The 27979-nt window shown below is 37.1% G+C and overlaps 4 protein-coding genes and 1 long non-coding RNA gene across 6 annotated transcripts; 2 read left to right on the top strand and 3 right to left on the bottom strand.

Annotated features, from left to right (window-relative positions):
- Positions 1-1783: 1783 nt before the first annotated feature.
- On the bottom strand, positions 1784-11567 carry tmem39b (transmembrane protein 39B). 2 transcript variants are annotated; one of them, XM_052150995.1, is made up of 9 exons: positions 11397-11567; positions 6401-6564; positions 6039-6258; positions 5707-5790; positions 5403-5557; positions 3687-4026; positions 2979-3166; positions 2326-2446; positions 1784-2144 (listed from the first exon to the last, which is right to left on the bottom strand). In XM_052150995.1, exons 2-9 carry the CDS (start codon positions 6529-6531, stop codon positions 1911-1913), a joined length of 1473 nt encoding a protein of 490 aa, XP_052006955.1. In that variant the 5' UTR covers positions 6532-6564; positions 11397-11567; the 3' UTR covers positions 1784-1910. The 2 variants fall into 2 exon arrangements, with proteins under 2 accessions (XP_052006955.1, XP_052006954.1); XM_052150994.1 differs by having other exon boundaries at positions 6401-6567.
- Positions 11568-13326: 1759 nt separating this feature from the next.
- LOC127660658 (uncharacterized) lies at positions 13327-20549 on the top strand. The gene is made up of 3 exons (XR_007972664.1): positions 13327-13496; positions 13803-13871; positions 13954-20549. It is a non-coding gene; the product is annotated as an uncharacterized LOC127660658 (long non-coding RNA).
- A 230-nt stretch (positions 20550-20779) lies between these two features.
- Positions 20780-21970, bottom strand: oip5 (opa interacting protein 5). Its single transcript, XM_052151009.1, has 5 exons — positions 21643-21970; positions 21500-21566; positions 21284-21406; positions 21018-21096; positions 20780-20921 (listed from the first exon to the last, which is right to left on the bottom strand). Exons 1-5 carry the CDS (start codon positions 21878-21880, stop codon positions 20838-20840), a joined length of 591 nt encoding a protein of 196 aa, XP_052006969.1. The 5' UTR covers positions 21881-21970; the 3' UTR covers positions 20780-20837.
- A 186-nt stretch (positions 21971-22156) lies between these two features.
- On the top strand, positions 22157-26357 carry nusap1 (nucleolar and spindle associated protein 1). Its single transcript, XM_052150999.1, has 11 exons — positions 22157-22306; positions 22510-22569; positions 22687-22836; positions 22968-23151; positions 23300-23383; positions 23588-23670; positions 23817-23980; positions 25071-25234; positions 25323-25442; positions 25553-25658; positions 25793-26357. The coding sequence occupies exons 1-11, from the start codon at positions 22232-22234 to the stop codon at positions 25878-25880; spliced, it is 1278 nt and encodes a 425-aa protein (XP_052006959.1). The 5' UTR covers positions 22157-22231; the 3' UTR covers positions 25881-26357.
- A 14-nt stretch (positions 26358-26371) lies between these two features.
- ndufaf1 (NADH:ubiquinone oxidoreductase complex assembly factor 1) lies at positions 26372-27864 on the bottom strand. The gene is given in 5 exon segments (XM_052151003.1): positions 26372-26512; positions 26649-26725; positions 26832-26994; positions 27363-27714; positions 27716-27864. Coding segments are annotated over 5 exon segments (882 nt in total).
- Between the last annotated feature and the right edge of the window lie 115 nt (positions 27865-27979).

The raw sequence follows: 27979 nt of genomic DNA on the forward strand, positions 1-27979 counted from the left end.
GTAAGGCAGGTCCTTATCAGACATCACCGGCAACAACAACGCTTATGTGCACAAACCCACCTTCTCTGGACCAGACAGGACTGGCAAAAAGTGCTCTTCACTGATGAGTCATGGTTTTGTCTCACCAGGTGTGATGGTTGGACTCGCATTTATCGTCAAAGGAATAAGCGTTACACCGAGGCCTGTACTCTGAAGCGGGATCGATTTGGAGGTGGAGGGTCCGTCTGGGGCGGTGTGTCACAGCACAATCGGACTGAGCTTGTTGTCATTGCAGGCAATCTTAACACTGTGATTTATAGGGAAGACATCCTCCTCCCTCATGTGTTACCCTTCCTGCAGGTTCATCCTGACATGACTCTTCAGCATGACAATGCCACCAGTGCATGATTTACTGCAAAACAGGAATGTCAGTGTTTTGCCATGGCCAACATAGAGCCAGAATCTCAATCCCATTGAGCACGTCAGGGACCTGTTGGATCGTAGGGTGAGGGTTAGGGCCATTCCCCCCAGAAATGTGTGGGAACTTGTAAGTGCTTTGTTCAAGGGCACATTATTCAATTTCAGTTAGTCACATGTCTGTGAAACTTGTTCAGTTTATGTCTTAGTTGTTAAATCTTTTTATATTCATACAAATATTTACAAGTTAAGTTTGCTGAAAATAAAAGCAGTTGAAAGTGAGAAGACTTTCTTTTTTTGCTGAGTTTACATTGTCCTCATTACTTGTTGGCCTAGATGTGTAGCCATTCAGTAAAGTTTGTTGCCATCTGAAGGCGACTGAGGATTACACTAATAAGAAATACTACTATGGTAACCTTTTACAATAAGGTGACTAATGCATTAGGTATCAAAATACAACAGTTAGTTCTGGTCCTCCAATCTGATTGGACGAGAGATATTCCATCAGCACTCTGTTACTTCACTGTGTATATCACTCTGCTTGTGTACGTGCCGTTTTAAACTAAAGTGTAAGAGCAGTGCAGATGTGTTAAGAGCCACTGTTTGTCTTTTTTTACATGTATTTTTTGACAGTATATGTTAGTCAGCAGGAGGTGACAAAATATATTTTTTATGTGTAATATGAGCCAATTGGTGATGTGATGTGAATCCCTGATACTATTTTTGAATTACTAATGAATGCTTGGACGCATCATTTGGTTTGAACCAGCAATGGCAGATACTGAACCGCCATGTAACAAAGTAGTTCCATGCACAAATGCGTTTTTATGACCGTACTCAGTTTTTTCAAATTTTTTAAAATTTACTTGTTAATTGAACCGTTGAATATAAGCAATATCACACTCACAATCATGCTATATGGCCCTAAATCAGATGTAGGGCCATATCTCACTCTTGCTCATGTGAGATTGCTTAATTAACTAAGAGTGAACTAATATATATATATATTTACAGCATTTATTAATCTTTGTTAATGCTAGCTAATAAAAATACAATTGTTAGTTCATAGCGCATTAACTAATGTTAACATATACAACTTTTGATTAAAAATTGTATTACTATGTTGAAATTAACATTAAGAAAGATTAACAAATGCTGTAAAACGATTGCATATTATTAGTTAATGTTAACTAATGTTAACAAATGGAACCTTCTATTGTATACTGTTACCACTATTATACAGCTTGAGTATTTGATTTCAAATGATATTGAATTAAAAATGAAAAAGTGTAATTTTATCATATAACACCAAATGTATGACTAAGGCAGATGATTACTGTGGTGCATATACAAAGGAGGAACATACATAGTACAAAAATATTTTCCTTTTTATTTCATGGTAAGTCAGAACATTAACAGACCAAAACAAAAAAAAATGCATTTGTAGAAAAAATAAACGGCTCTCATGCATGTTTTCTGCTCATCTGTGATGACTTACAATAATTTATCCTTGCCTAGCTGACTTTCTGATTGGAGGCACTGGCTGAATACGAGTAGGCCTTTCCCAGAACTATTCTGTCTCGGAGTAGTTTGAAAAAGGCATAATAATTACTGAATAATATTAGAGCTAATGATATTGTCTGATGCCATTTCTCTGAACACATCAGTGAATATAGCTGGTAGAATATCATTGCACCCTCCAGGATTATGAGAATGTTCAATATTCGAAGAGGTTTATTGAAGAAAAACTGTAAGGAAAGAAAAAATAAGGGGAACAGTGGTTATTGACATATTGTTTATTTTTTTTTACCATGAATACATTGTGTTATTTCCAATAATGTTTCTAAAAAATACTTTTTATGAATGAACAAACTCCTGCAATCTTTAGAAACTAAAGTATTTTCTGTATTAAAAGTTCTGCTTACTTACATAGAAACGATAATGTGAGACATCTGAGGGAACTGCTACATTATAATGGCCCATGGCCTTATAAACATTTTTATTGTGTTTGACCAAAACTCCCTGTGGCCACATGTACTCTTCTGTCCATCTGTGGAAACCAAAAAGGAAAAGAGAAAGGAGAAGATTATACTATATAGAGAGTATATTATACTCTACAAATGTAAAAAACAAAAGCAAAAATATTTCAACAAAATATTTCAGCACAATTTAAGGAGCATATCACACACCAACATTCCAAAGAGTAAAAAAAAAAGGGTTTAGATAAACAGATTCAACTTTTCTGTATTTAGTCATATCCTTCTTCAATCTTGAAGCCACTAGAACTTCAAGCAGGGCCAGTACTAAGATGCAATCTTTGGGGGGACATTTTGATCATAAGGTTGGGCAAGTGTTTGTCTTTCATTGAAAAGTGAGGAGGGTGTCAGAAGTTTCAAAACTCCTAATTTTAGCGCTAAAACAATATTTATGAAGAACAATCCTATAATTTGTTTGATTTCATGAGAAAAAACAAACCATTTCAAAGTAATTTAGTCATAATCTTGCAAAAACACAAGAACCTCTACACAATACAAGTCTATGACTTCTAAACAGCTCCATCAGTGACCACAAGAAAGACATACATGTGCTGCAAGACGTTCGAGCAGAGGGAGGGGTCCACCTTCTGCCAGCAGCCCAGGTGAGCTGCAGCTTTGTGGAGCAAATCGCAGTAACGTGGAGGTAGAAGGTGCCGCATCAGAATGATAGATGTACTGACTGACACCAGGATGAACAGCTCACAGGACCAGCGTTTATCAACATATTGTGTGCTCTATACAAAAACACACACACAGAGAGAGAGAGAGAGAGAGAGAGGTGTAAAATAAAAGTAAATGCAGATGAATAATCTTCAGGCCCAAGATAAGTGTTCTGTGCCAGGGTTTACACATTACAAAATATGTAATTTTCTTTAAAACTCACAATCATAGGCAATTGCTATACACTTTTTCAAATTATAATGCTTATATTTGACATTTCTTTTTATGCGGCAGCTTGCACTTAAAACCTTAATATGCTGTCTCTGCCCAACACAGGACATGTTAACAGAAGATCACATAAAACTACATCCATTTTTGCTTTCAGACAGATTACTTGATACTAGAAACAAGTTACATCATGACACACCTTGTTAGGACACAGTGTAAGCCAATCAGGTCTGAATTAACTGACTTACTATACAGAAAGACATGCCATTCATTAATTGAACTAAACCTGGTCTCCCTGTCTAAACAATGTATGTGCTTATGCATATGCTTATTAGTGTATAAAAGACCATATGTCAGTACACTCACTTTGACGAACCAAACAGGCACAAATGCTACATAGTAGGCACTGAGCATAGAGCTAACCAACACCTCCTTCATCCTCCAGTTGAAGTCCATCTTCAGGTACTCCACCTCTTTGCGGATGAGGTCAGGAGAGAGACAGCAGGCATGGGTGGGGATGGGCTGAACACTGTAGAGCTGACTGGTGTGCTGTTTCCATGTTTCCTTTAAGACAGAGAAATAGTCCCGCCCCCCACGTCCCAAAGCCCCAGTCATCTCTTTTGTACCCACAGCACTTAAAGGGGACATGGACCCAGCCCTCCGAAAATCACAGCTGAGTCTGAAGAAAGGAATATACATTCCGAACCTGAGGGGGAACACAAGATAGATTAGGATGTGAATAAAGATGTGTATGCAAGGGTCATTAAAATACAATTAGAAAATAAATAGTTCTGACTCTAAATTCTGAATAGATAAGATGGATTCAAAGCCACTGCAAATGCACACTTCTGACAGCACATTCTATATTAATGAGCCAAGTTGCTATGTTGCTTGTCAACTTTAAACACCCTACAGTTAGACTAAAACTATATTTCCTGGTAAAATAATTTTGTATTCCAATTGATATTAATAATTAATGTAACTAGTTCACTACAAAACATTGGTGTATTTTATCATATTGTGGTTGCTGCAGCATAATTGCTTTAAATCCCTTGTTTTTATAAATCAATAAGCCACAGTAAGTGATTTTACCACAGTTAAGAGTTAAGCTTCTTCACATCGTGCCTAATAACAGCCATTAACCTTAATAAAATCACTTGTGGCTTGTTGCTTTATTAACCCCTTAAGGTCTGAAGGTGTTTTTAAAGAGTTCCTGTTTCAGTGGAATGCCTAAATTAAAGGTTTATAACTCTACAAAAAAAAAAAAAAAAAACAAAGAGGTTCATTATTTGGTATAATTTTCAAGACAAATATAAAAAAAAATCAATTATGATAACGATTATAATCAATTATGAGAATCTCAGCCAAAGAAAAACTTGTGTAAATACAAATACCAAAATATTTAATTTTGTTTCCAATCATGTCACCTGTAGTTAAGTAAAGTTTTGTGTTGATACGACAAAGCAATCAAAAGTTAAAGCATTACAAAAATAATTTCATCCAAAAATATCTCCAAGTGTCCAACAGCCTCTCCAAACAAACAAACAATAATAATAGTACATAAGAACTAATAAAACATGCAAATACAACAATGACTAAAGGTATGCTCTCTCTCCCTCAAACATACAGGCATCAGTAACGTGATCTCAGTCAGTTCCATTCTGTGTTTTTTTAACCTTCATTGTGTCACATACTTGGCGCCATCTCCTGGTGGCCATATGTAATTAGAGTGAACGATCCACTTTGCCCATATTTGGATGACTTCCACCTCTTGTTGCAGCTATCTGAATCCTAATACAATTGGTTTAGCCTTCCACGACACTGGACAACATATTACATAATTTCCGATGAAGTCATCTATCACATTATGTGCTGTGCACAATGTGCTTGGCATGGATTATCTAATGATCTACAATTACTTTGCATGCTCCTTTTGACAGGAATAACCTGCTCCAAGTAAAGGTATGTGATATTTTATGTTCTGTTTATTTTTTGTGCAGTTATAAGCAAAAACCCGGCTTATAAGAAACTCCTCTTTACAGTAGAAGTATTAGAGCAGTGGATGGGTAAAATACTACTCACGGATAGCAGAGGAAGAGGAGGCTGAGTACGGAATATGTCTTGAAGAGATAAATAAGTGAACGACACAGACTCCACCCTACAAGAGTCAGGACAGCAAAACGTGCCGTCACCAGGAAGACAGAGTGCGGGAAGGACAACTTCCCACTTTGTGATGCCTTGAGAGGGATGGGCAAAGAAAAGAAGAGAGATCAACAGAGAGAGTGCAATAGTAATTAATGGTTTAGGAAACTTCTCAAAGTTAAAAAACTATGAAAATGACATGCAAAGAAATGTAGATATTGAGCTAAGAGATAATTCACATTACCTCTTTTACGATAGCAGAAATTAGCCTGCGTGCCAGTACGATGATGATGAATACCAACATATTATAGTCAATGAGATGGAAGTTCTGTAAGGAAAAAGAAATTCAGGTGTCAAATCTACATTTTGAACAGTGACAAAAAGTTGCAAATAAAAAAAACTCTCTCAAAAAACAGAACATAAGGAAAACATATGTTGGCAATCAAAACATTATGGTAGCAAGAAGTTGCTTTAAGGGCGTTAGTTTAAAAATTAGTTTTGTTTTGGAGCACAGAATACTGCAATGGAGTTTAATTGTAAACTTTAATTGTGCAAACCTTGTGACATGAGACTCACCAGAGAGGTATGTGAAGGTGGGTGTGAAGCGGGGTACCACCACACGGTTTTGTAGATGTTGACGTAATGCACAAACAGAGCTGTGAGATGGCACACAAACAGATGAAGCTCAAACAGGACGTTCCGGTCCATGGAGAGTTCTGGAATTTTACAGTGCTTCAGTGGCACCACTGTCTGAGTGGCCAATGGAGGGCTGGACATTCCCGGTCCGGATCCATTCCTGATTATCGCACAGATTTGAAAATGTTTTCAATGTTACGTTTCTACATGGTTGAAACTGCTACTATAGCAACAGAACATCAGTATATTATGTATAGCATCATCCTCAAATGTTGCATTCACAGATTTCACGTTGCACTCACCTGGTCCGTGACCTCACACCTGTCACAGGTGAGCTGGTGGAGTGGTTGCCATTGCCTACAGAGCCTGTCTCACTGCTCAGTGGAGAACGACAATACGTCGTTCTATTTGCTCCTCTTCTTCCTCCGGCCATTACAGACTCTCTCAGATCCTAAACTGTAGATACCTACTGGAAAACAAATCCCAACAATTAAATTCCCAAATTATCCTCCCTACCCAGACAAAAAAAAAGAAGACGAATGTAGAAGCATAAAGTAAAAGTGGAGATTTATAGTAAAAAAAAAAAAGGACTTAAATAGTGATCTGTTTCTCAGCCACACCTATCATATCACTTCTGAAGACATAGATTTAAACACTGGAGTCTTATGGATTACTTGTATGCTGACCTTATCTCCTTTTTGGATCCTCCAAGTTCTGGTCGACCGATATATCGCCGAGGTTGATAAATCGGACAATATTCTGAGTTTTTTTAATTATCTGCATCGGTCGATACATTTTCTCGTTTGGTTCGTTTTTTTTCTTGAGGGTGCTGAAAATCGCCTGCTTGCGTGTGAATCATGAGACATGTAAACAACCAGTCGCGGTTTGTTTTGTTGTTACTTGCCATCGTGTTACTACAATAATAGACCGGTGTGTAACAGTCTTATTTAAACGGTCTGCATATCAGAGCTGTGGCAGACGCATTTGTGTTCATAATCAGGGGTGGACTGGCTGTCGGGAGCACCGGCCATTTTCACGGTGGGCAATTTAGGCCAGCCCATTGCTGCGAAAGTACCGGCCTGTCCTACAGGCGATAAAGGCGGCTGCCCTGGGCTCCAACATTCCTGCACGGACCCCATTACAGATTGAATATTCAAAAGACACTGTAAACTCAATAGACTGGCATTTATTTTGAAAAATAAAATGGCTTATATTTTGAAACAACTTGAAAATGTAGCGTATTTCCGCATGTACGCATTAACATCGTACCTCACGTGGACCTCATTATTTGACATACAAATCACAATAATGGTGACAACCAAAGACAACATATTAAGTATAAGATGAGCTCTGAATAAATCACAAAATGACAAATAACTGCAAGTTTCAGCTAATAAAATAACAGCAGTGGATATCAAATCTGCAAACTGTAAAGCTATGAGCAGTATATAGTAATTTGCATAATTTATTCATACTGCAGGGAGCTGAAGTGCACCTTGCTGAAGAATGCAAAATATGAAAAATATTACTTTGTGGCTATTTTAATCTTTTTTAAAAGGAGAGCAGAAACAGCGCTTGTCAAAGCAAAGGATTTTTCACTTTTTCAAGAATAATCTGGGAAAGGAATTAAAACACTGCAGATATGAAGATGCAACAAACTCACACAGACTGAAAATATGAGCAAATAATCTGCTAAATATCTGCAAAGTTCTACATTTTAAGAGGTATGTTTATTTATTTATGTACATATTCTGTCTAACTTTCATCAGTGTCCTGCTGTGTGACACTTTCTTCATCTAACGGTTTTAAACAAATTGTTATGATCTTGTATACACTCACCTAAAGGATTATTAGGAACACCATACTAATACTGTGTTTGACCCCCTTTCGCCTTCAGAACTGCCTTAATTCTACGTGGCATTGATTCAACAAGGTGCTGAAAGCATTCTTTAGAAATGTTGGCCCATATTGATAGGATAGCATCTTGCAGTTGATGGAGATTTGTGGGATGCACATCCAGGGCACGAAGCTCCCGTTCCACCACATCCCAAAGATGCTCTATTGGGTTGAGATCTGGTGACTGTGGGGGCCATTTTAGTACAGTGAACCCATTGTCATGTTCAAGAAACCAATTTGAAATGATTCGAGCTTTGTGACATGGTGCATTATCCTGCTGGAAGTAGCCATCAGAGGATGGGTACATGGTGGCCATAAAGGGATGGACATGGTCAGAAACAATGCTCAGGAAGGCCGTGGCATTTAAATGATGCCCATTTGGCACTAAGGGGCCTAAAGTGTGCCAAGAAAACATCCCCCACACCATTACACCACCACCAGCCTGCACAGTGGTAACAAGGCATGATGGATCCATGTTCTCATTCTGTTTACGCCAAATTCTGACTCTACCATCTGAATGTCTCAACAGAAATCGAGACTCATCAGACCAGGCAACATTTTTCCAGTCTTCAACTGTCCAATTTTGGTGAGCTCTTGCAAATTGTAGCCTCTTTTTCCTATTTGTAGTGGAGATGAGAGGTACCCGGTGGAGTCTTCTGCTGTTGTAGCCCATCCGCCTCAAGGTTGTGCATGTTGTGGCTTCACAAATGCTTTGCTGCTTACCTCGGTTGTAACGAGTTGTTATTTCAGGCAAAGTTGCTCTTCTATCAGCTTGAATCAGTCGGCCCATTCTCCTCTGACCTCTAGCATCAACAAGGCATTTTCGCCCACAGGACTGCCACATACTGGATGTTTTTCCCTTTTCACACCATTCTTTGTAAACCCTAGAAATGGTTGTGTGTGAAAATCCCAGTAACTGAGCAGATTGTGAAATACTCAGACCGGCCTGTCTGGCACCAACAACCATGCCACGCTCAAAATTGCTTAAATCACCTTTCTTTCCCATTCTGACATTCAGTTTGGAGTTCAGGAGATTGTCTTGACCAGGACCACACCCCTAAATGCATTGAAGCAACTGCCATGTGATTGGTTGATTAGATAATTGCATTAATGAGAAATTGAACAGGTGTTCCTAATAATCCTTTAGGTGAGTGTATACTGTACATATATATTATTATTATAATTGTTGTTTTCACAACCTCATATTAACTAAGACAATAGTCGTAGTTATTTATTTGCACTTCTAGAAAAAAGTTGAAAAGTGATTAAGATCTTTAAAAACTTTGAAGAAATCCTGACTTGTCACAGCACCTAAAATACACATTTTCCCTTGTGCTTTCAGGTACATTTTAACCTAACATCTGTATGTAGGGAAAAAGGTTTTCGGACATATTATTTGTCTGAGCTATATAGTGCTTTCTCTAAAAAAGTCCACTCATCACATTAACAGTGGATTTATATGTTTTAAATGTATGACCATTTCTGCACATTGTCATGACTAGCATTTTTCAAACACAAAAATTATGAAATTGAGCAATAAAATTAAATCAAAGAGCTGGTATAGTGTGTTGCGGACCGGGTTTGGTGGGCCGCTCTGGGCTAGAAAGTCCAGGGCCACACTTTAGTGCCCTGGATAATGCTCATAATGTTAAAAGTGCTCGCCCATTTCATTCTTCCTCCTGTCTCCTCAACAGTTCCCTGTAACATTTAACTGTCTTGTCTAATGATAAAAAGGCAAATATCAATAAATACAATATAATATACCGTCTGCAAATATGTGCATATCTCGTTTAAACAGATGTAATAAACCATCCTCACACATCCAGCATCCTGTGAAGTGCTCATAAATCTTCCTCTGAAGCTCGTATTCTAACAGTCTCTCCTCAACAGTTCCCTGTCACTTTTCTAATGATAAAAGGCAAATATCAATAAAACGTATATTATATACCATCCGCAAATATGCATAAATCTTGAGAAAACAAAAAATAATTATGTTAGTGGTCGAGGTCAGTTGTTGGACGACTAGTCGACCACCCAATCACATCCCTAATTACCATGGTACCACCATGTCCAAAAAAAACAAATACCTATTTGTAAGTGTGTATGGAGAGATTTAAAAAGAATCTTATTTGTTATAACATCCTGGACACTCTGCTGTCAACAATACTAAAAACCCAAACACCCAGGGCCTGGGTAGCTCAGTGAGTACCAACCCTGGAGTCGCGAGTTCGAATCCTGTGTGCTGAGTGATTCCAGCCAGATCTCCTAAGCAACCAAATTGGCCTGGTTGCTAGGGAGGGTAGAGTCACATGGGGTAACCACCTCGTGGTCACTATAATGTGGTTCTCGCTCTCTGTGGGGCGAGTGGAGTTGTGTGTGGATGCCGCGGAGAATAGCGTGAAGCCTCTACACACGCTAGGTCTCCGCGGTAACGCGCTCAAGCCTCGTGATAAAATTAGCGGATTGACGGTCTCAGACACGGAGGCAACTGAGATTCATCCTCCGCAAACCGGATTAAGACGAGTCACTATGCCACCACAAGGATTTAGAGTGCATTGGAAATTGGGGAGAAAAAAAACAAGAACCCCTACATGAACCCTTGATCTTAAACTCATTGAACATATTGATTATGTTTTCTTCCTGAAGTCGGCTACTTTCACTTGTGCCCTAGGCTCACTTGATTGGTTAAATTCCTCTGTTTAGACACATTTTAAAAACTTTTATAGCTGTAATTGTGAAGGCAGTGAGAAGACGCTTGCAGTCACAAACTGTGACTCCCAGATACTATCCAATAGGCATAGACTCGTGATCTAAAGACTTGTTTACATGGAGTCAACATGGATTGAATCACACCGGTTTGCCTAGAGTTATCAAATCTTGTACATAATCTTGAACTGCTCACTGCATTAGCAGATTGCAAAAAACAAAAGACTTTAACAGATTAATGACCACTGGTCTCACATATGCCAGATGAAAGCACAGCACATTTAAAAGGAAGAGCCACATGCACGCAGCACTACTAAGTTTAAAGCTTGCATACAGGCGGCTCAGTATTTCACGCAAAAAGAATGCATTCTTGTTATGGTGTTTGTATACTCGTTTGTTTCTAACGGATATTTGTTTTGAAACGGGAATAATGTTGCCTGTCCGCCCTGAGTAGTGTAGAGATTTACATTCCTTCCTATATTAAAAGGCAACATTTGCGGAAGCGTTGCGTTCTAAACATGTAGGTTGAAAGACATTGTTGCTTTTTTGTATATGAAACCAAACTGCATTATAAGACACCAAGGTTAAGTCTTGCCGACCAAAGCAGTAAATGCATGCTTAAATATAAGACTGCGGCCTAGTGCTTTTACATTTGCACCTTGTCTAATTTTAAGAAGTCACAAAAATATATCTTACCAGTTTAAACCACGAGGTTTAGTCCAGATAAGGCGACTATAGGACTGACGTTGAAATGAACTTAGTATTCGGGAAAGGAAATAATTACTTATGATCGTAAGTGATTTGTTACATTTCTGACAGAAAACGCGGAGGACTCATTCTGTTGATGTTGTACCGCACAGGCGCACGCACGCATGCAAGAGCGCGCGGGGGCGGAGGAAAGCGTGCGTGCTTGCGTGTTGAGTATGTGAGATTAAAGCACATCACGTAGTTACGCCTCAGGCACATACATGACATTACACAAAACCAGTTCGCATGGAGTGTTTTTATTCACATGTATTTAACTTAAATGCATTGTTGTTTTATGCATGTTCTTTGTTATGTCCAATTTTAAGGGCTGTATTTTCTGGACCTTTATAAAATAAGACAAAGCAAGCTTTAGTATGACACAGAATCGGACTGACTAGACCAAAAAAGGCACTTGAACCAAGCTGAAATAATTTTGATTAATAATAATTGTCCTATCTCTTCAATGCCATTGTCATGGTTTCTACAAACTATAAAATAAACAATAAAAAAAACATGGAAACATATTTTATGAGCCCTAAATTGTTAAAAATAACAATTAATACATTTTCAATTACCTTTATATGCTTGCCCTTTTAAGGGTTAATAATGTCAAGTTTGTAGATATGTATCACTCTTTAGATATTTGCATTTACACATTGTGTATTCATTCACGTGTCCTCATTTCTATGCAAAAAATAGCCATATCTCATACCATCAGTAGGCTACCACATATCAACATTTGTTCCAAATCAAGAAACACTCAGAAAAAGCCTATGCACATTATATTTAATAATACCAGTCTTAAGATTTAGATGGAAACCTTTTCAAATATGAAGACACGGAACTGAAGACTTATGAAAACCGTGAAACTTCTGAAGTTTATTTTATCATAGACTACATATTTATAATACTAATTTAAGATGTGTAATAGAGCAGACAGAGGAGTAAGTTTGAAGCAACAGAAAAATTGTCATGTGAAAATGTAGCTTTATGCTAAGCTAAAATGCTATGTTTAGCCATTTTACATGTAACTGTTACCAGGAACGATCATGTTTTGTTTTTTTTTTGTTTAATTAAAAAAATCCACGTTAGATATTTTATTTTATTTTCTGGTGAGACCTTTGATATCAGGGCAAAATCGTATTCTTTATGATAATGTTTGTATTGTTTTTCTGTAAAAATATCTCAGAATCCTTAAGACAATATCAATTTGCTTTATCTTGTTATAGAAGCAACACTGCATAAGATATTTAGGCTTTTTTTCAGCTAATGTATTTTTAACGTGTATTTTGTCTTACTGTACTGGCACAGTTTTATACTCAAAACAAGTGAAAAACATCAACCAGTGCTGAAGAAGTAATCCAAAGTATTTAGATTACGTTACTGACTTTAAGTACTCCAACAAATTATATTTTACAGCATGTATTCTGTAACCTGTAGTGGAATACATTTTATAACCCTCCCAACACTGATTGTTACACACAAGTCATACACTCAGCACCTCACATTTCTTCTTCACTATGACCCATTACTGGGCCATAATTCATGTAGCCTATTCTACATTAATACTGTATTAGAAATAAGTATAACATACTTAAAAGTAATTAAATTAATTGAAAGTCACTATTGGTAATCTGAGTATAATCATTTAAAATAAATGAAACGAATTAATTACCCTTCCCCCTCGCTAAAAAAAAGTAATTAGATTACAATATAATATTACTTTGTAATTGAATTATACAAAACACTATTAAAAAACGAAGGGGCGGTGTTACTTGTCTGACGGATTGTTCGGTTGCCCAATCAGAGCACAGACACCGAGACGCACGCGTGCTCACCGGAAGAGCGCTGCTGCAGAGCTCCTTGTTGGAAGCAGCAGCGCTGGAGAGAAATGGCGTAGCGCGTTGTCCACCGCCACAGTGCAACGGGGCCAGGCTCACGAGCCTACGAGAGCCTGGCCATGGTCCCTTCAATAAGCACGATGGAAATACCTTTGGGACACCGTTCCAGTTTTCTCGTTTCCGGGCCAGCACCAGATCAGGGGAAACGGTAGGTGCACGAACAGCGTTGACATGTACAGCAGCAGCTGTTGTGCTTGTGCCTGTCTTTGTCTGATCTTTGTGTTGCAGTTTCGCATTCCAGCACTTGAGTCACGTCATCATTGCGGTGCACATTATTTGATCGTGCAAAATCTTCATTAATGTCGTTTTATTATTATTTCTAGCCCCTTATCCATTACAGTCAGCACTGTTGTGCATTGGCAGTTAATAAACCTTGCGTGCTAGAACTAATGGCTAATGTCAAAATGCGGACCTTAATGAACTTGCAGTGATTCGTTTCATTTTATCTACACAGTGCCCCTCATATTCCATTTCAAGAAAAGTCACAACATCTTTAATCCGAACACGAGAAACTCGTGACCAGGTATGTCAGTTTGTTACATTGGACAGACCACAAGATATGTTCTTGCTTTATCTGATTCGTTTCAAATGTTCTTTCTGTGCAGATAAGAGACCATACTGTCTTGGTTCTTCAAACTACCCTCCATCCTGATTCTCTGCCCTTCCTCCAGCATTATGTCAGGGAAGTGTTCAGTCAACACACCAATTGGCATTGGTCTATGGGGATATCATCTCTGCACTTTGAAGATAACCTAAAGAAAACTCCTTTTTGTGTCCAAGCAAGTCCATAATTTTACCACAGTCTTCACCAGAGCAGTTATCTGGTAATTTTTTGTACAAAACAAAAATCCTGATAATTCCACTTAAGTATAAATATGATAGCTGGTTGTATTAATAGGAAGTGAACATTGAATTAGAGACAGACTGTACATCTCAATTAGCTCCCTATTTCGTAAATCAGTATATAGTGTACATGAATTCGGGCACTGCCAAGGGTGTGCTTCCACTAAGCATTAGGACTCTTATGACTCAAATACCTGCAACAGGATTAGGAGCTCACACATTAAAACACAGCTGGTATTAATCAACAACATTGCTGTTTAAATGACACTGTCAGGCATTTTCATTGTAGATATTCAAACGTAGTGTTATTATAAAAGATAAGTGAAGAAATAAATATATAAAGTTTGTTTTAAACCTTCTTCTTAAAACTCTAACAATTAAAAGATTGTTTCCCCTTTAATGTTCATTATGGATGAAAGACATTACAAACAATATCTCTTTTAAAGAGGAAATAAAGCTTTGACTTAATAGTTTTACACTTGTGCATGACTTGAAGGACTTCAGAAGACATAACAATGTTTCCAGAAAGAGAACATTGTGAGCAGCTATGCTCCCTGGTTTTTATGGTGCATTCTGGGAGTTTTTAGGCAGAGTTTGTTTCAGTACACTGGAACGATTTTGTGCTTGAGACCACCCTGGAAAAGGCTGATTCCCTGATCAGTGCCCTGACTACTGAACTAGGAGGCTGATTGAGATGCACACATAGCATACAGCATGCAGCACTTGCTTTGCAGGTATAAAGTTTGTATGTTAAAAAGCCAAATCGTGCATGCAACCTGCATTTCAGCTGAAGTAGCTTCGCCTAACTGTTTTATTACCTGCAGATTAAGTGCCTAGGTATTGTCTCTTTATAACAACTTGTGTCTCGAGTCTGTTGCCATGGTTTAGAACTTAACCCTACAGTTAAAACACTGCTTGGTCATTTAGTCTTTGAAATTGACAGTAAACTGTAGACAAATAACTGTTCTCTTAATTCAGATCTCATAATGGTGCTTCAGCAAAATCACGAACCATGTACTTTATGTACTTTCCATGTTCTGAACAAACCAAGACAGACAGGCATGTTGACATAACCCAAGCATACTTAATAGATTCCACTGGTAACCTTTCTATTTGGGGTGGGGTTCTAATGAGATGCAAGTGCTAATGATGACATAGAAATATTTTACTACCTCAGATGAGTAAAGTTACCACAGCTCAGACCCACACAGTGAGTACTTTAATAATCAGACAATATTCACCTGTTTTTCTTGCTGTAATACAAAAAACAACAGTCCTTGTCTGTCAAATGGTTTGGTGATCTGAGACCATGTGTGTTAAAGAGTAGTGAGTGTGTTTTGATTTTATGTAAATAGTTTTTATTATAAGGGTTGATGGAATACATTTCACAATATTAGTATAGATACCTGTTAGATTACTGGTGGCATATTTGACCTGGGTTACAGTGTGAGGATGCACTACAAATTAGACATGTGTCCCATTTTCATCCAAAATGGTAACATTCTCAAGTTTATTATCCTCAGTGAATAGTAATAGGCCTGAAGAAAGGCAGTAGAACAGTTAGATATTAGGGTCATAATGTGTTTCAACAGAGGTGTATGTCTTTATTCGGACATCTCAAAAAGAAAAAGGGGCCGTTCATACTGAATGCATTTTTTTCCCTGCATCCTTTTGTGCTATTTTTTTTTTTTATTGTATTTGCTTGTAATACAAAGACCGATGAATTTAGCTGCAGGAGTTCCATGTTTTTTTTTTTAGATGCAATGACAAATCAAAAAGAACTTCCAACTTCAAAAATGCATCTTGAGACACCTGCGTTTTGTTCTAATTGTTGCATTGCGTCTAGCTTTTTATAAGTGCTAGAATGTGTTCGTTCTGATCAGTGTTGGGTAAATTGCTTAAAAATAGTAATCCATTACAAATAAATAATTATTTTTCTATAAATTGTAATCATATTACTTTACTATTTACTTCATTGATAAATTAATCACATTGCTAATTACTTTTAAGTTACTTTCTTAAACTCTTTTATGCTCAACAAATATATTTATTTTTCTTTGTTAAACACAAGACATTAGAACTACAGATTAGAACTACTTTGTAATTGGATTACTCCCAACACTGGGTCTGATCAGCCCCTAAAATGGTCTGAATTTGTGACGGATTAGCTTGCACTGTGAAAAATAATTCCGCTTTTAAAGTCAGTTTAGCCCAGGACATGATTTAATGTATGCTATGAAAGTGTTCCCCAATGTTTTCCTAGTTAAAGTTTTGTTGAATAGGTATTTTTTATTCAAGGAATCGTTGGACTGCTAGAAATGAGTGTCGTGTACCCCATTATATGAGATGACTGAGTATGATATAATACATAATAGTAGTCAGGCCTCAGCATGGGAAATGTGCAATATTCGTTTCTTCCCTTCTGGTCTTGTTTTGAGATGAATATGTATATTGTACAAACAAGTGACAAGTTGTTCGCAAAAACAACAAAATCACCAATGTCTTCCATTAAATGATGTATAGTTTCATCCGCTTGCTTTAGGGTGGCGGGATTTGTAGTGCCAGCATTAAATGTGGCCATGCATGTACGGTAGCGATGCTTGCTGAGTTTAGTAGTCGTAGTGACATTCAGTATATGGTATAAAGTTGTTTAGAAAATAAATACAATTAGGCAGACAAAGATTTAGTTAGTAACCACCATGGATGCAGCATCCATACCTTGATCGATTTGATTCTGAGGCAAGTCATCTTCACTTGAACTGAGAGGTCAAGCTTTGTTCGAGGAAAGTTTATTTTCTGTTTTGCGATAAAGCAGTGGTTTATTGTTTGGGTATTCATTAGTTAATAATGTGTTGTAGCATCCTGAGGATTAGAAAGATGGCGGTTTGTATTAACGTGCGGCTAGCCATCCTAAAGTACATGTTTATGTTTCATATGCACTGTGTGAGTTTGTACTGTGCAAAATGAAGTTCTCGGCCCAAAATAGGTGACTCAGATTAAAATGCCTGTCAAAGGTATAGTTCACCCAAAAATGAAAATTCGGTAATTTACTCACCCTCATTTTGCTCCATACTTGTATTACTTTTTCTACTTTGGAACAAAAAGTAGATGAATGTTAGGAAACGTTTTTGTTGTGCCAAGGTATTTGTTTGATGAAATTTCTCCTGTTCACGCACATCTCTAAATTCTTGACCTAGGAGAACTCGGTTGGTCGAATAGCATTGAGGATTGGTTAAAACTTATCGTGGGTGTGGTATGGATGTGATATTTTAATTTTTTATAAACTTTCAATCACACGTGCCAATTGAGGGGTAGTTACCTAGGTTACAATTGTTAAAAATTGATAACTTTGAAGCCCGTCCCTCAGAGATAGTGCAGAAGTAATTTTTTTTTTTTTGTATGTGCTGTTTTTATGAAGTCAGATCAGATAATTTGTCTGATGGGACAGTATGAAAAATGCTAAAATAAAACAAAAATGGGTGATTTGAAAATAATTATGATGTTTTACACATATGATGTTTTAGCCTGTGAATTTAATTGTTTTTGGTTTTTAAATGTACATTAATACCAACCCACTCCAATAAATTGGGATATTTGAGAATTTACCACTGTGAAACATCACCATTTCTTCTAATAATGCTTATTAAGCATTTGGGCACTGAACACACAAGTTTGATAAGTTTAGAAAGTGGAATTTTCCCCCAATCATCCATAATGTATCCTTTAGCTGCACAATTTTACGGGGACTTCATTGCCATCGCTTAAGAGGATGTGCTTAATAATTCGCCACACATTCTCAATTGGAGATGGTCAGGAGGCAGGCCAATCTAGCATCTGCACTCTCTGCTTACACAGCCATGGCTTCTGCTTTGCATAGTAAAGTCTTAACTTGCATCTGTGGATGCAGCGGCGAGTGGTGTTTACTAACAATGGTTTCTAAAGTAATCCCAAGCACATGCTCATGATATCCATGTTTTTTTAAGACAGTGATGTCTGAGGGATCCGAGATAACGTGCACTCAGTAGTGGTTTTCTTCTAGCCCTTTACGCACTGCGATTTGACCAGATTTCTTGAAACTTATAACTATATTGTGCACTTTAGAGGGTGAAATGCCCCAAATTCTTCCAATTTGTCTTTGGGAACATTGTTCTCAAAGTGCTGGATTTATTTACTGAAGCATCTGTTGGCAGATTGACAAGTCTTGAACGATCCTTTCTAGGACTAGGCTGTTTTTGGAGGCTCCTTATACAGTTCTATGACACAATTGCCTCACCTGTTTAACATCTGTTTCACACCGCTTTATTTCAACTCGTCATTACATAAATTGTTATTAGTCTTAAATTGCCCGTCTCAACTTTTTTGGAGCATGTTGCAATCATCTGATTAAATTACTGTACATTAAAAAGAAAACTATACAATTCACAAGGTAAACATCAGGTTATGTGTAGTTGTAGTTCTTCAATATAGCAAAGGGTGAATATAATTTACAAATCACTTTTTTTTTTTTTTCTTTTTTTTTTATATTGTCCCAACTTTTTCGGAATTGGGGTTGTATTTGTGTATTGGCTTTGTTCGCCTAGGATGCTTTAGTTCATCCAGGAGAAAAAAATGTGGCTTCTTCCATAGTATAAATTAGGCTTACGTCATCATTCACTTTCTTTCTTTTTTCAAACATTGAAAATTAATGGCCACTTAGGCTAACATTTTGCCTAACATGTCCTTTTATGTTTCATACAGCTTTGGAACAAAATTAGGGTGAATAATTTATTAAAATGTTGGGGTGAACTATCCATTTAGCATGAATCTTATTAAGAAATATACTGGCCTCCATTTATAAGAAGATATTACAGGTATAGTAGAGACATTTAGTGTAGTCTCATTCTAGACCTATTTCATGGAAACAAAGTATTAACTTTGTTAAATCTTTTGCTAAAATGGAACATCTTGATATAATGTTTGAGCTGATCATGTTGTGACCAGACACACAGGTGAATACAGTAAGCTACTCCCTGATAAGATAGGGTAACTAAGAACTGTGTTTGTATAACTCATACCTCTAAAGTTGCATTCTCCATCAGGTAATGTTGTCTCAAACTAGAGTTGTAGATAGATTATACAAAGTAGTTTAAACTCTAGATTTTAAAACAAAGTGTAGAATAGTAAATGGCATAAAGCAATTATCAAAGCATTGTAATGTAGATAAATACCTCAATGACTTGAATGCAAACTATATTTTAAATATACTCTGAGATATGCAAGCCATAATGTGTATTAAGTTCATCGTTTAGTAGCAATAATAATTTTATGCATGAATTATAGTGTCAGGATAGTTCAGTGGTGTTTGTGAAATAGAAATCTGTAGCATTAGTGACAGTGGTAATTGTTTGATCCAGAACATCCCATTGCTCATACTGAAATATATACACATAAAGGCGTGAACTGGCTGTTAACAGCCTAATTTCATTACTCATTGACTCATCAAGTTAATTCACAAGGGTAGCACTTAAGGTCTTACAATTATTAAAAAAAAAATTGTTTTTTTAACTGGTGGGAAAATTAATGGAAAATATCTATATATGCAGGGCCTGTGCCCTCTTATTGACTTTGCATGTTTACATACAAACCATTGTGGAAGGCACAAGCTGTAAGGTGATTTGCAGTTTATTTCCATTAACAGCAATATAAGCAGTGTTCTGAGTGGCCGTTTGTGACACTCTGATGAATCATTATCTCCATGAATCCAAATTAAACAGGACACAACACCTTCACAATATTGAGAGGATTGTGGTGGAATCTTTTCATTCAAAAAAAGTATTTTTAATAGGAGTCCAAAAAACATTTACTGATGCATGGTAGAAGTGGGTAAGAAATGTTTTGTGCTGCATGCAATAATTAAGCTTTGCTTAAACATATTTATGCAGAAATGTGATGTACATAAATCTATGAGTGAACCATTTTTGTGATTTTTATTTTCAAATGCATGAAATCCCAAAGGTTTGTTTACTGTAAATTATTTACAGGTGAATATGTGAACTCATTAAGACGTAACTTTTTTTTTGGATTTGATTGTGTAACGAAAATGTTATGAATATGAAGAGGCAAAGTCAGATTCTGACAGATGCAAATGTTTTAACCGGAAAATACACAAATATAATTTGATTAGTTTTGATCCATGTTCACTACTAATGATACAAAGATAAAAGGCTTTGCTGGCCTGTTATGATTTGCATTGCAGATTTTGCCTCTGAATGTGAAACTCTATGCTTGGTCTGATCTATGCACTACAGATGCGTCCCGCATGATTTTGTACTATACAAAAATATGTATAAAATTTTAGCAATAAAAAAGCAGCATGTGCCAACAATTAAACTATTTGTTGTTTCCTTTGTTATAATCTTGGTGAAAGGGATTAGATTACAGGAACTTTATATAAAATGTTTTCAGTTATCTATAGTCTTTGCTTCAAAATAGGTAAAATAATGGTTTTATTTTACAATAACATTTTCTGAACAATATAAATAAAACATTACAAATAGAGTAATCAAGCTAGTCACTATTACATATGTCGTTACATAAAAATAAGAAAAATTCTTACAAAAATAGTTTTATTTCAACACCATTACAAGAGAGCTGAATTGTATTCAGTTTACATTTTGTATGTGCAGAATTTTTCCATCATTTCATCCAAAATCTTCACCTGCTTCAGCTGAGCTTCTAAATCCTGTTTCAACTTGAAAGATAAGAGAGAAAATACATAATGTCTAATCCAATTCCAATGAGAAGTAAAAATCCAAAATGAGTGAGTGCATGAAGGCATCATTATTACCTCTTTAATTTTTTTGTCCACAAGTCTGGGTTTGAAGGTAATTTTTGAGGCTTTAACACAAGTGCCACTTAGTATGTAGCTAAAATGTAAAACAAAACACATTTGTCATGTTAAAGTGAATGTCATCACAAAAGTGATGAAACCAGAAAAAACATTTACATGAGTTATGATTTACAATAGTTAAAATTTAGAATAAATTTATATTCCTTTCTGTTATTGTATGTATGCAATGTAGTGTATGATTAAAAAAAAATAAAAAAAATTACCAATTTAGCAGTTCTTTTCGTAAAAGGAAGAGATTTCGTAAAGCAGACAGGTGCTCTGGAGTGGAGTGAAGAACCAGGCCAACACGACCACGGCAACCAGCACAGTGAAGGCCTTGGTAAATGCTACACACACACAAAAATATATTCTGGTCAAAGTACAAGATGGGACATCCAAAAGAACTGAAGCCGTAGAGATTTCCATATAGGATCACTTACGATGAAGCCAGTTGACCATCCAAGCTCGTCTCTAGCTTTTTATCCACCCTCACATCCTCAGTAACTTCTGCAGGAGGACAAAAACAAGTTTTAGTGCATAGAATAGGACTCAATTTCCATTGAGTTTTCAGAGAACAACTTACTCAAACAAATTACAAACTGGTGGTTCTGGACTTCCCCACAGATACCGAGAGAGTCTCCAAGCACTGTGTTGCATGTCGTGCACTGAAAAACACTGCAATTCCTAAAGTCTACTACACATACTTCTCTGTCCTTCACTGCTCTTATCTGGTCTTCCATTGAACTTGTCTGTGACTGTGTCGAGTCACATGGACCGATATCATAAGAGCTTTCCAGTGAACTTGGATTTCTGGTCGACATTTTTACAGCAGCACGTTTTCGTTTTCTCTGCCCAGCTCGGAAAGCGCAACAAGTTCAACAATCGTATTATTTACGGTTTATACAAGAGGTGGCGTCTTAAACTGCACACTCAAACTCCACCTTTAAGCCTCCAAGCCAATCAAAGCCAATGATGAGTCAACGCTGCTTCTTATTGGATATAGGACAGTGTCGTCATAGTCTTCTCAGCCAATCATTTGGCGGAAAGGGATATTTTTGAAACGGGGTATTTTTCAAACGTCAAACCCACCTAAATAAACCGCTCAGTATCTTAGGGATAGTAACCTTTAATAGTAATAGTTGTTCAGTTTTCTGATAGTTTGTTATTACAATATGAATTTGGAGTCACTTAAATATGCGGAATTGCAACGCCTTGCGAAGGAAGTTGGTCTGAAAGCGAATATGAAGGTAAATGTAAAAAAAGAGCTCCCGTGCAGTAATGTGCTGATTACACTGTTCTCGCGTGTAATATGATGCTGTATGTGTAAAAATAAATTCAACATGCATATTTACTTACCGTTATGATTTGACTAGGGGAAATGTCTAATCACGAAATCAAATCCTTTTGTCGTTGTCTCTTTTCTAAATGCTCGGTTTTATTTTTCAATTAGGCTGATAAGCTGTTGAAGGCTTTAAAGCATCACTTTTCACAGCAGCATACATCTGAGAATGTAAGTAATACAAGCAATCTTGGTTTACAACTGTAATTATTTGGCTAATATTTGGCCACTGTCATTCATAATCTATGTGAAGAATACAGAACAGAAAAGACCCTGCATTGTTTGCAGGGAAATGATTCAGCCACTGCGGACGCGCACTCCGACTCCGTGCCCGTGGACGCGCAGAATGCTCACACTGCAAACTTTGTGACCGACCGCCGAGGGAAAGGCCGCACTGCCAAGAGAAAGCTCAGTGAAACCGCACCAGTCATAACTCAGGTATACAGGAGCATATACGGAATATTTCGTATGATATGGAAACAACAGCAGACTGTAAGATCTCATTGCACAGGAATGCACCTTTGTCAAAAGTGATGTCTTTTTAAAAACATACAAATTTGTATATTTAGATTGAGGAGAAGCTGGCACAGTCGGAGGAAAGCCGAAGGGGCTCCAAGAGCAGGAAGGTGTCCTCAACCAAGGACACACAGACAACAGTTCTGCCTAAAATGTCTACTACAGAGGATACTTTGGAGAAAGGTCGAGAATCTGGTGAAACCAATAAAGATGCTCATGTAGAGCCAAGTGAGAAAGGTGAGGCTTTGTCCTGTCCAGCCAACAAGAGTGTCTTGTACACAATCTGGACTTTTACTAATGCATAATAGTGATTATTAATCGTGAACACTAAAAGTCTCACAGGAGACTAGGCTGACTACAAAAACTGAATTTAAAAATCCTACAGGTACGGGAAGAAGGACAGTAGGTAGAATACCCCGTCATGAAGGTTTGATGAAGAGGAAACCTGCTCTGCGGCCGACAACTCCAAGTAATTAGATCCTTTCAACTTTATACACAAAAACAAAACACTAATTGTCCAGCTCAAGAAATACAGAAACTTGGGACATTGACATTTACTTGTTGACTGTTTAATCTGAGGAAAAGCATGCCTTTCATAAGCACACACATGCAGGGTTCTTCAAGCCAATATGATGTCTTCTCTCTGCCCCTGTGTAATGTATTTCTCCCCCAGACTTCAAAAAACTGCATGAGGCTCACTTCAAAAAGATGGAGTCCATCGATTCTTATGTTCAGAGAAAGAACAAGCAAATAGAGGTAATCAGGAGTCAAGGAACTGAAAGTAATGAAGAGAGGGGAACACTGGACTTTCAATTATTTATTTTTTTACAATGAATAATTCTGGGATTTATTCAAGAGTGGGTTGAACTGTTTGATGAGGTCCAAGTATTATCTCCCATTAGAAGGCACCTGCAAGCCGAGCAACATTCTTTAGTCCTGGAGTGCAGGAGAAGAAACCAGTTCCTGAAAGACGAAGGATCACTCAGCAGTCTGCCAGCAAACCTGCTTTGAAGGACAGCTCCACCTTCAGGCCAACCGTCCTTACCACCAGTAAAATCAATGTCCGGTAAATACATCAGTACCTCTTTAAAAGCATGGGTGTCAATTTAATGGGATAGTTCAACCCAAAAAGAAAATTCTTTCATCATTTACTCACCCTCATGCTATACTAGATGTGTGTGACTTTCTTCTGCAGAACACAAACAACCATTTAGTGAATGGTGGCCAGAAATGTAAAGGTCCATAAAGCATATAAAGGCAGCATTAAAGTAATCCATAAGACTACAGTGGTGTAATCCATGTCTTCTGAAGCAATGTGATAAAAGTGGGTGAGAAACAGATAAATATTTAAGTAATTTTTACTGTGAATCTCCACATTCACATTCTTTTGTTTTTGGCAATTCACATTCTTCATGCATATCGGCACTTACTGGGCAGGGAGCAGAATTTATATAAAAAATGACTTGGATCTGTTTCTCACCCACACCTACAATATTGATTCTGAAGATGTAGATTAAACCACTGGAGTCTTTAGATTCCTTTTATGCTGCCTTTATCTGCTTTCTGGAGCTTCAAAATGTTGGTACTCATTCACATGCATTGTATGGACCTACATATCTGAAATATTCTTCTAAAAATCTTAATTTATGTTATGCAGAAGAAAGAAAGTCATATACATCTGGGATGGCATGAGGGTGAGTAAATGATGAAATAATTTTAATTTTGGGGTGAACTATCACTTTAAATCCATATTCAAGTTGAACAAATGTGTAGAGACAACTGGCTTCTTTTCTACTGAAGATTTTTACTGTTAATTGCTGCATTATTTAAGAGAATATTTAATTTAGTTATTTCTTAATAGGCTAAAATGTTTTTTTTATATAACTGCACAATTAATTATGCCTAGTTATATGTTTTTGTTTCTTAAAAGAGTAACCCAGTCAGCTCCAAACAGTGAGGTATAGATTTTCAAAACTGATTTAGAAAAAAACAACTGGTATCGGGTCGGATGATACTGAGAGTTCAGTTATTTGAGTCGGGAGGAAAAAATGGTTACAATGAAGTTACCAAAGATGCTAAAGTCAAAGAACTAGAATTGCCAATTAAAGCGTCAAAATAGAAAGACCGATCAATGAACTGCTTTTTTCTTGATCTAGGTTCACGCAGGCCACTCAGGATAACGAATACAAGCGTTCCCTGGTAAAGACTCCAGCTCGTATGTCTCCTCTCGTCCCCCTCCCTTCCACTCCAGGGAGAAAATCTGACATTTACAGCAAACCAGAGCTTAATAAAACTATCAGCACAGTCAATAATACACCTGGTATGGGTAAAGCTATTTTGTTGCACTAATAATCTTTAATAACAATGTCTGAAGCATTGATTTCATGATTTTTAATTTTTATTTGCAGCAATAACTCCATATGTTTTTAGTGGAAACAACAGCATGTCAGCCACACCTGGCACCACCAAGAACACATTTGATCTGAAGGCCAGTCTCTCTCGCCCATTGAACTACAAACCACACAAGGGTAAGTCTATGCTCTAACAAAATTAGGCATGAAATGCTTTGTGAAAGAAGCAATTAGGAAATATCTCTGCCAGCTGTTAATTGCTGTGAATGTTTCTGTCATCCCCACAGGAAAACTGAAGCCTTTCGGAGCTGCACAGGAGAATACAGCACTTAATAAATCTCAGACGATTCCTTCTCACCAGAAAAACTATAAAGAGCACCAAGTTCAAACAAGGTAATATACTTTTTACTTTCATCAGATTTATTGTCTCCTATGGCTAATCAGCCATAAATGTTTTTTTTTTCTGGTTTTCTGAACTGAAACCCACATTGAATTAGCTTTTTTTTTTTTATTAACCTTCATTAAAGAGAGGAACGACGTGCCAAACACACAGATAACCGAAAACAGAAGAAGGAGAATATGTTGGGTGCCAGACGAGGCCTGGTTCTGGCTTAACTCCTGTGTTTTTTTTTTGTGTCTCATTATTGTCTCAGACACTCACTGTAAGTGTTTAGCTTTTGTCTTATTTTTCTGTTAAATTCCAAAAATGTTTACATTTCTACTCTTCTGCGAATGTCTGTTTTTTTTTATTTTTGCTAGGTAAGACTTCACAAGTCATCCAACAAGTTTCTATTTTTTAATTAATTGATTTATGTATGAAGAAGAGCAAGTATGTCTGCTGATAACTAGAACTTCATACATAAGATTTAATATGTAGTTGGCTTAAATCTATTGTAAAGTCAAAACTGTAAAGCCACTCTTTGGCACAGTCACACAAAATGTTTATTTGATCTTACAGCAATATGCATAAATTATAATTTTGTACATATGTGTCTTTTTATGTGGTTGTTTTGTGTGTGTGTGAGTGAATGGGTCTTCATCCACGTTTCTTTGTTTGTATAAAATGAAGCCATAGATTGTTTCTGTCATCCATTTCCTGAGTCCAGTCAGACCTCTGGGTTTCTCTTGTAAAGCTCATATGCAAACTCCTCTGTGTGGGCATGGTCATTACACAGTGCAATTATATCAATTTTAAGCTGAAATGGGCCATCAGCTTTGTCCCCCAACGTAAAACCAACACGGTTTACCTAAATAAAACACAAATTTTAAGACTTTGATGTACATTATTATGAAATATCTCTACAAAGCTCACATAACATTTAGAGAAAACAAGAAATATAAATTACTAGATGAACTGTAGAGCAAAAAGGAAATCATGCAAACCTTCTCTAACAAGAGGACGTGCTTATCATCTTGTATTCTTCCCAGGCTAGAAAGAAATAACTTAGAGAATGAAATCTGTAAAATAGATTAAATGTTTTACAGAAGCAATTTAGACTTTTCACATTACTACAACTACATAAGTATGTCCCAGATTATTGTGGATGCAAATGTTTTAAGACAACTTGACATCCTGCCAGTAAGGTCCACCTCTGGTGTAAAGAAAGTAGCTGTCAACTCTCAGATCAGAAAATAATGTCTTGTCTGAAATGTTTACCATCCATGGTCTTCCATCCTCATGGATGTGCATGTGTAACATGTTACAATTTGACCAATTATGGTGCTTTTTCTGTCAAAAGAGGCCTGTTGCAGATCAGATTTTAGAGGTCAAAATTACATGTTATTGCCCCTATAATGCTTATGTAAATATATGCAAATAACAGATCCTCTAATATAGAGCAGTGATTTTCAATGCTGCTCCCATGTAAAATCTCATTCTCAATGTAAAATGACTACAATACAAGATTGTGTTATTCCTGTCGAAATGCCAATTTTTTATGGCATTTTTACAAATCAGAGGGAGGTTTATATGAAAAGAAATTGTCTTGATGCTCTTGCATTATATATCCAAATCAGCCCTTTATTCCAGAATCCAGAGGCACATTAGGTGAATATCATAACTGGTATCAGATTATGGATAGTGACATTTTCAGTTGCTGAATCTCTGCTGCCCAGCAGTTGTTTGGAGTGCATTGTGCAGTATCCACTGTATCGAGTCTCTCCATCACGGTGACGTGTGGAGCACAAGGCACCATACAACAAACAGGTGAAATTGCTTTTTCCCAGTTTAAGATATGCCACACTGCGGCCCACAATTTCCTGATCGGATGACACGATACACTGATTTAGACTCTGGGGTCCACAGAACACCCACTGGACCCGGGTTTGCTCCAGAATGTGTTCTATTAATGGCTTTCCCACTGGCCCAGTCCAGTGCTAGACAAATTCATAATTTAACAGCCCAAACTGCTTCTTAATACCATCCACACCTTTAGAGAAATCAAACCATATTTTGTGGCTGGCCATGTCTGCAGTAATCTCGTTCATAGACACACCTGGTGCTCAGATTAGAGCAGGTGAGGATGGGTAGAAATGACTGTCTGCGAATGACACTATGAACTCCAAACAGTGTTTTGAATATTGTCCTTTATATAGCCATTTGATCCGTTACTCTTGTGATCAGATCAGACATCCACTGGTATGCTAAAGAAAAGAAAGCAATTTTATTAAATCTCTGCTTTTTCATAAAAGGTTTTGTATCCTGGAGGAACATT

Source organism: Xyrauchen texanus, chromosome 20 (genome assembly GCF_025860055.1).
Source record: "Xyrauchen texanus isolate HMW12.3.18 chromosome 20, RBS_HiC_50CHRs, whole genome shotgun sequence".
NCBI classification, from domain to species: domain Eukaryota; kingdom Metazoa; phylum Chordata; class Actinopteri; order Cypriniformes; family Catostomidae; genus Xyrauchen; species Xyrauchen texanus.

Bases quoted from the DNA above. Each gene is read 5' to 3' on its own strand.
- tmem39b (XM_052150995.1), bottom strand. From the start codon at position 6,531: ATGGCCGGAGGAAGAAGAGGAGCAAATAGAACGACGTATTGTCGTTCT. The intron at 6,259-6,400 runs GTGAGTGCAACG...TGCGATAATCAG, and splicing joins GGTGTGAGGTCACGGACCAG to GAATGGATCCGGACCGGGAA. The intron at 2,447-2,978 runs GTATGTCTTTCT...TGGTTTCCACAG, and splicing joins TCGAACGTCTTGCAGCACAT to ATGGACAGAAGAGTACATGT.
- oip5 (XM_052151009.1), bottom strand. From the start codon at position 21,880: ATGTCGACCAGAAATCCAAGTTCACTGGAAAGCTCTTATGATATCGGT. The intron at 21,407-21,499 runs GTAAGTGATCCT...GTGTGTGTGTAG, and splicing joins GATGGTCAACTGGCTTCATC to CATTTACCAAGGCCTTCACT. The intron at 21,097-21,283 runs GTAATTTTTTTT...TTTACATTTTAG, and splicing joins CGAAAAGAACTGCTAAATTG to CTACATACTAAGTGGCACTT.
- nusap1 (XM_052150999.1), top strand. From the start codon at position 22,232: ATGAATTTGGAGTCACTTAAATATGCGGAATTGCAACGCCTTGCGAAG. The intron at 22,837-22,967 runs GTATACAGGAGC...TTGTATATTTAG, and splicing joins CCGCACCAGTCATAACTCAG to ATTGAGGAGAAGCTGGCACA. The intron at 23,384-23,587 runs GTAATTAGATCC...TTTCTCCCCCAG, and splicing joins TCTGCGGCCGACAACTCCAA to ACTTCAAAAAACTGCATGAG.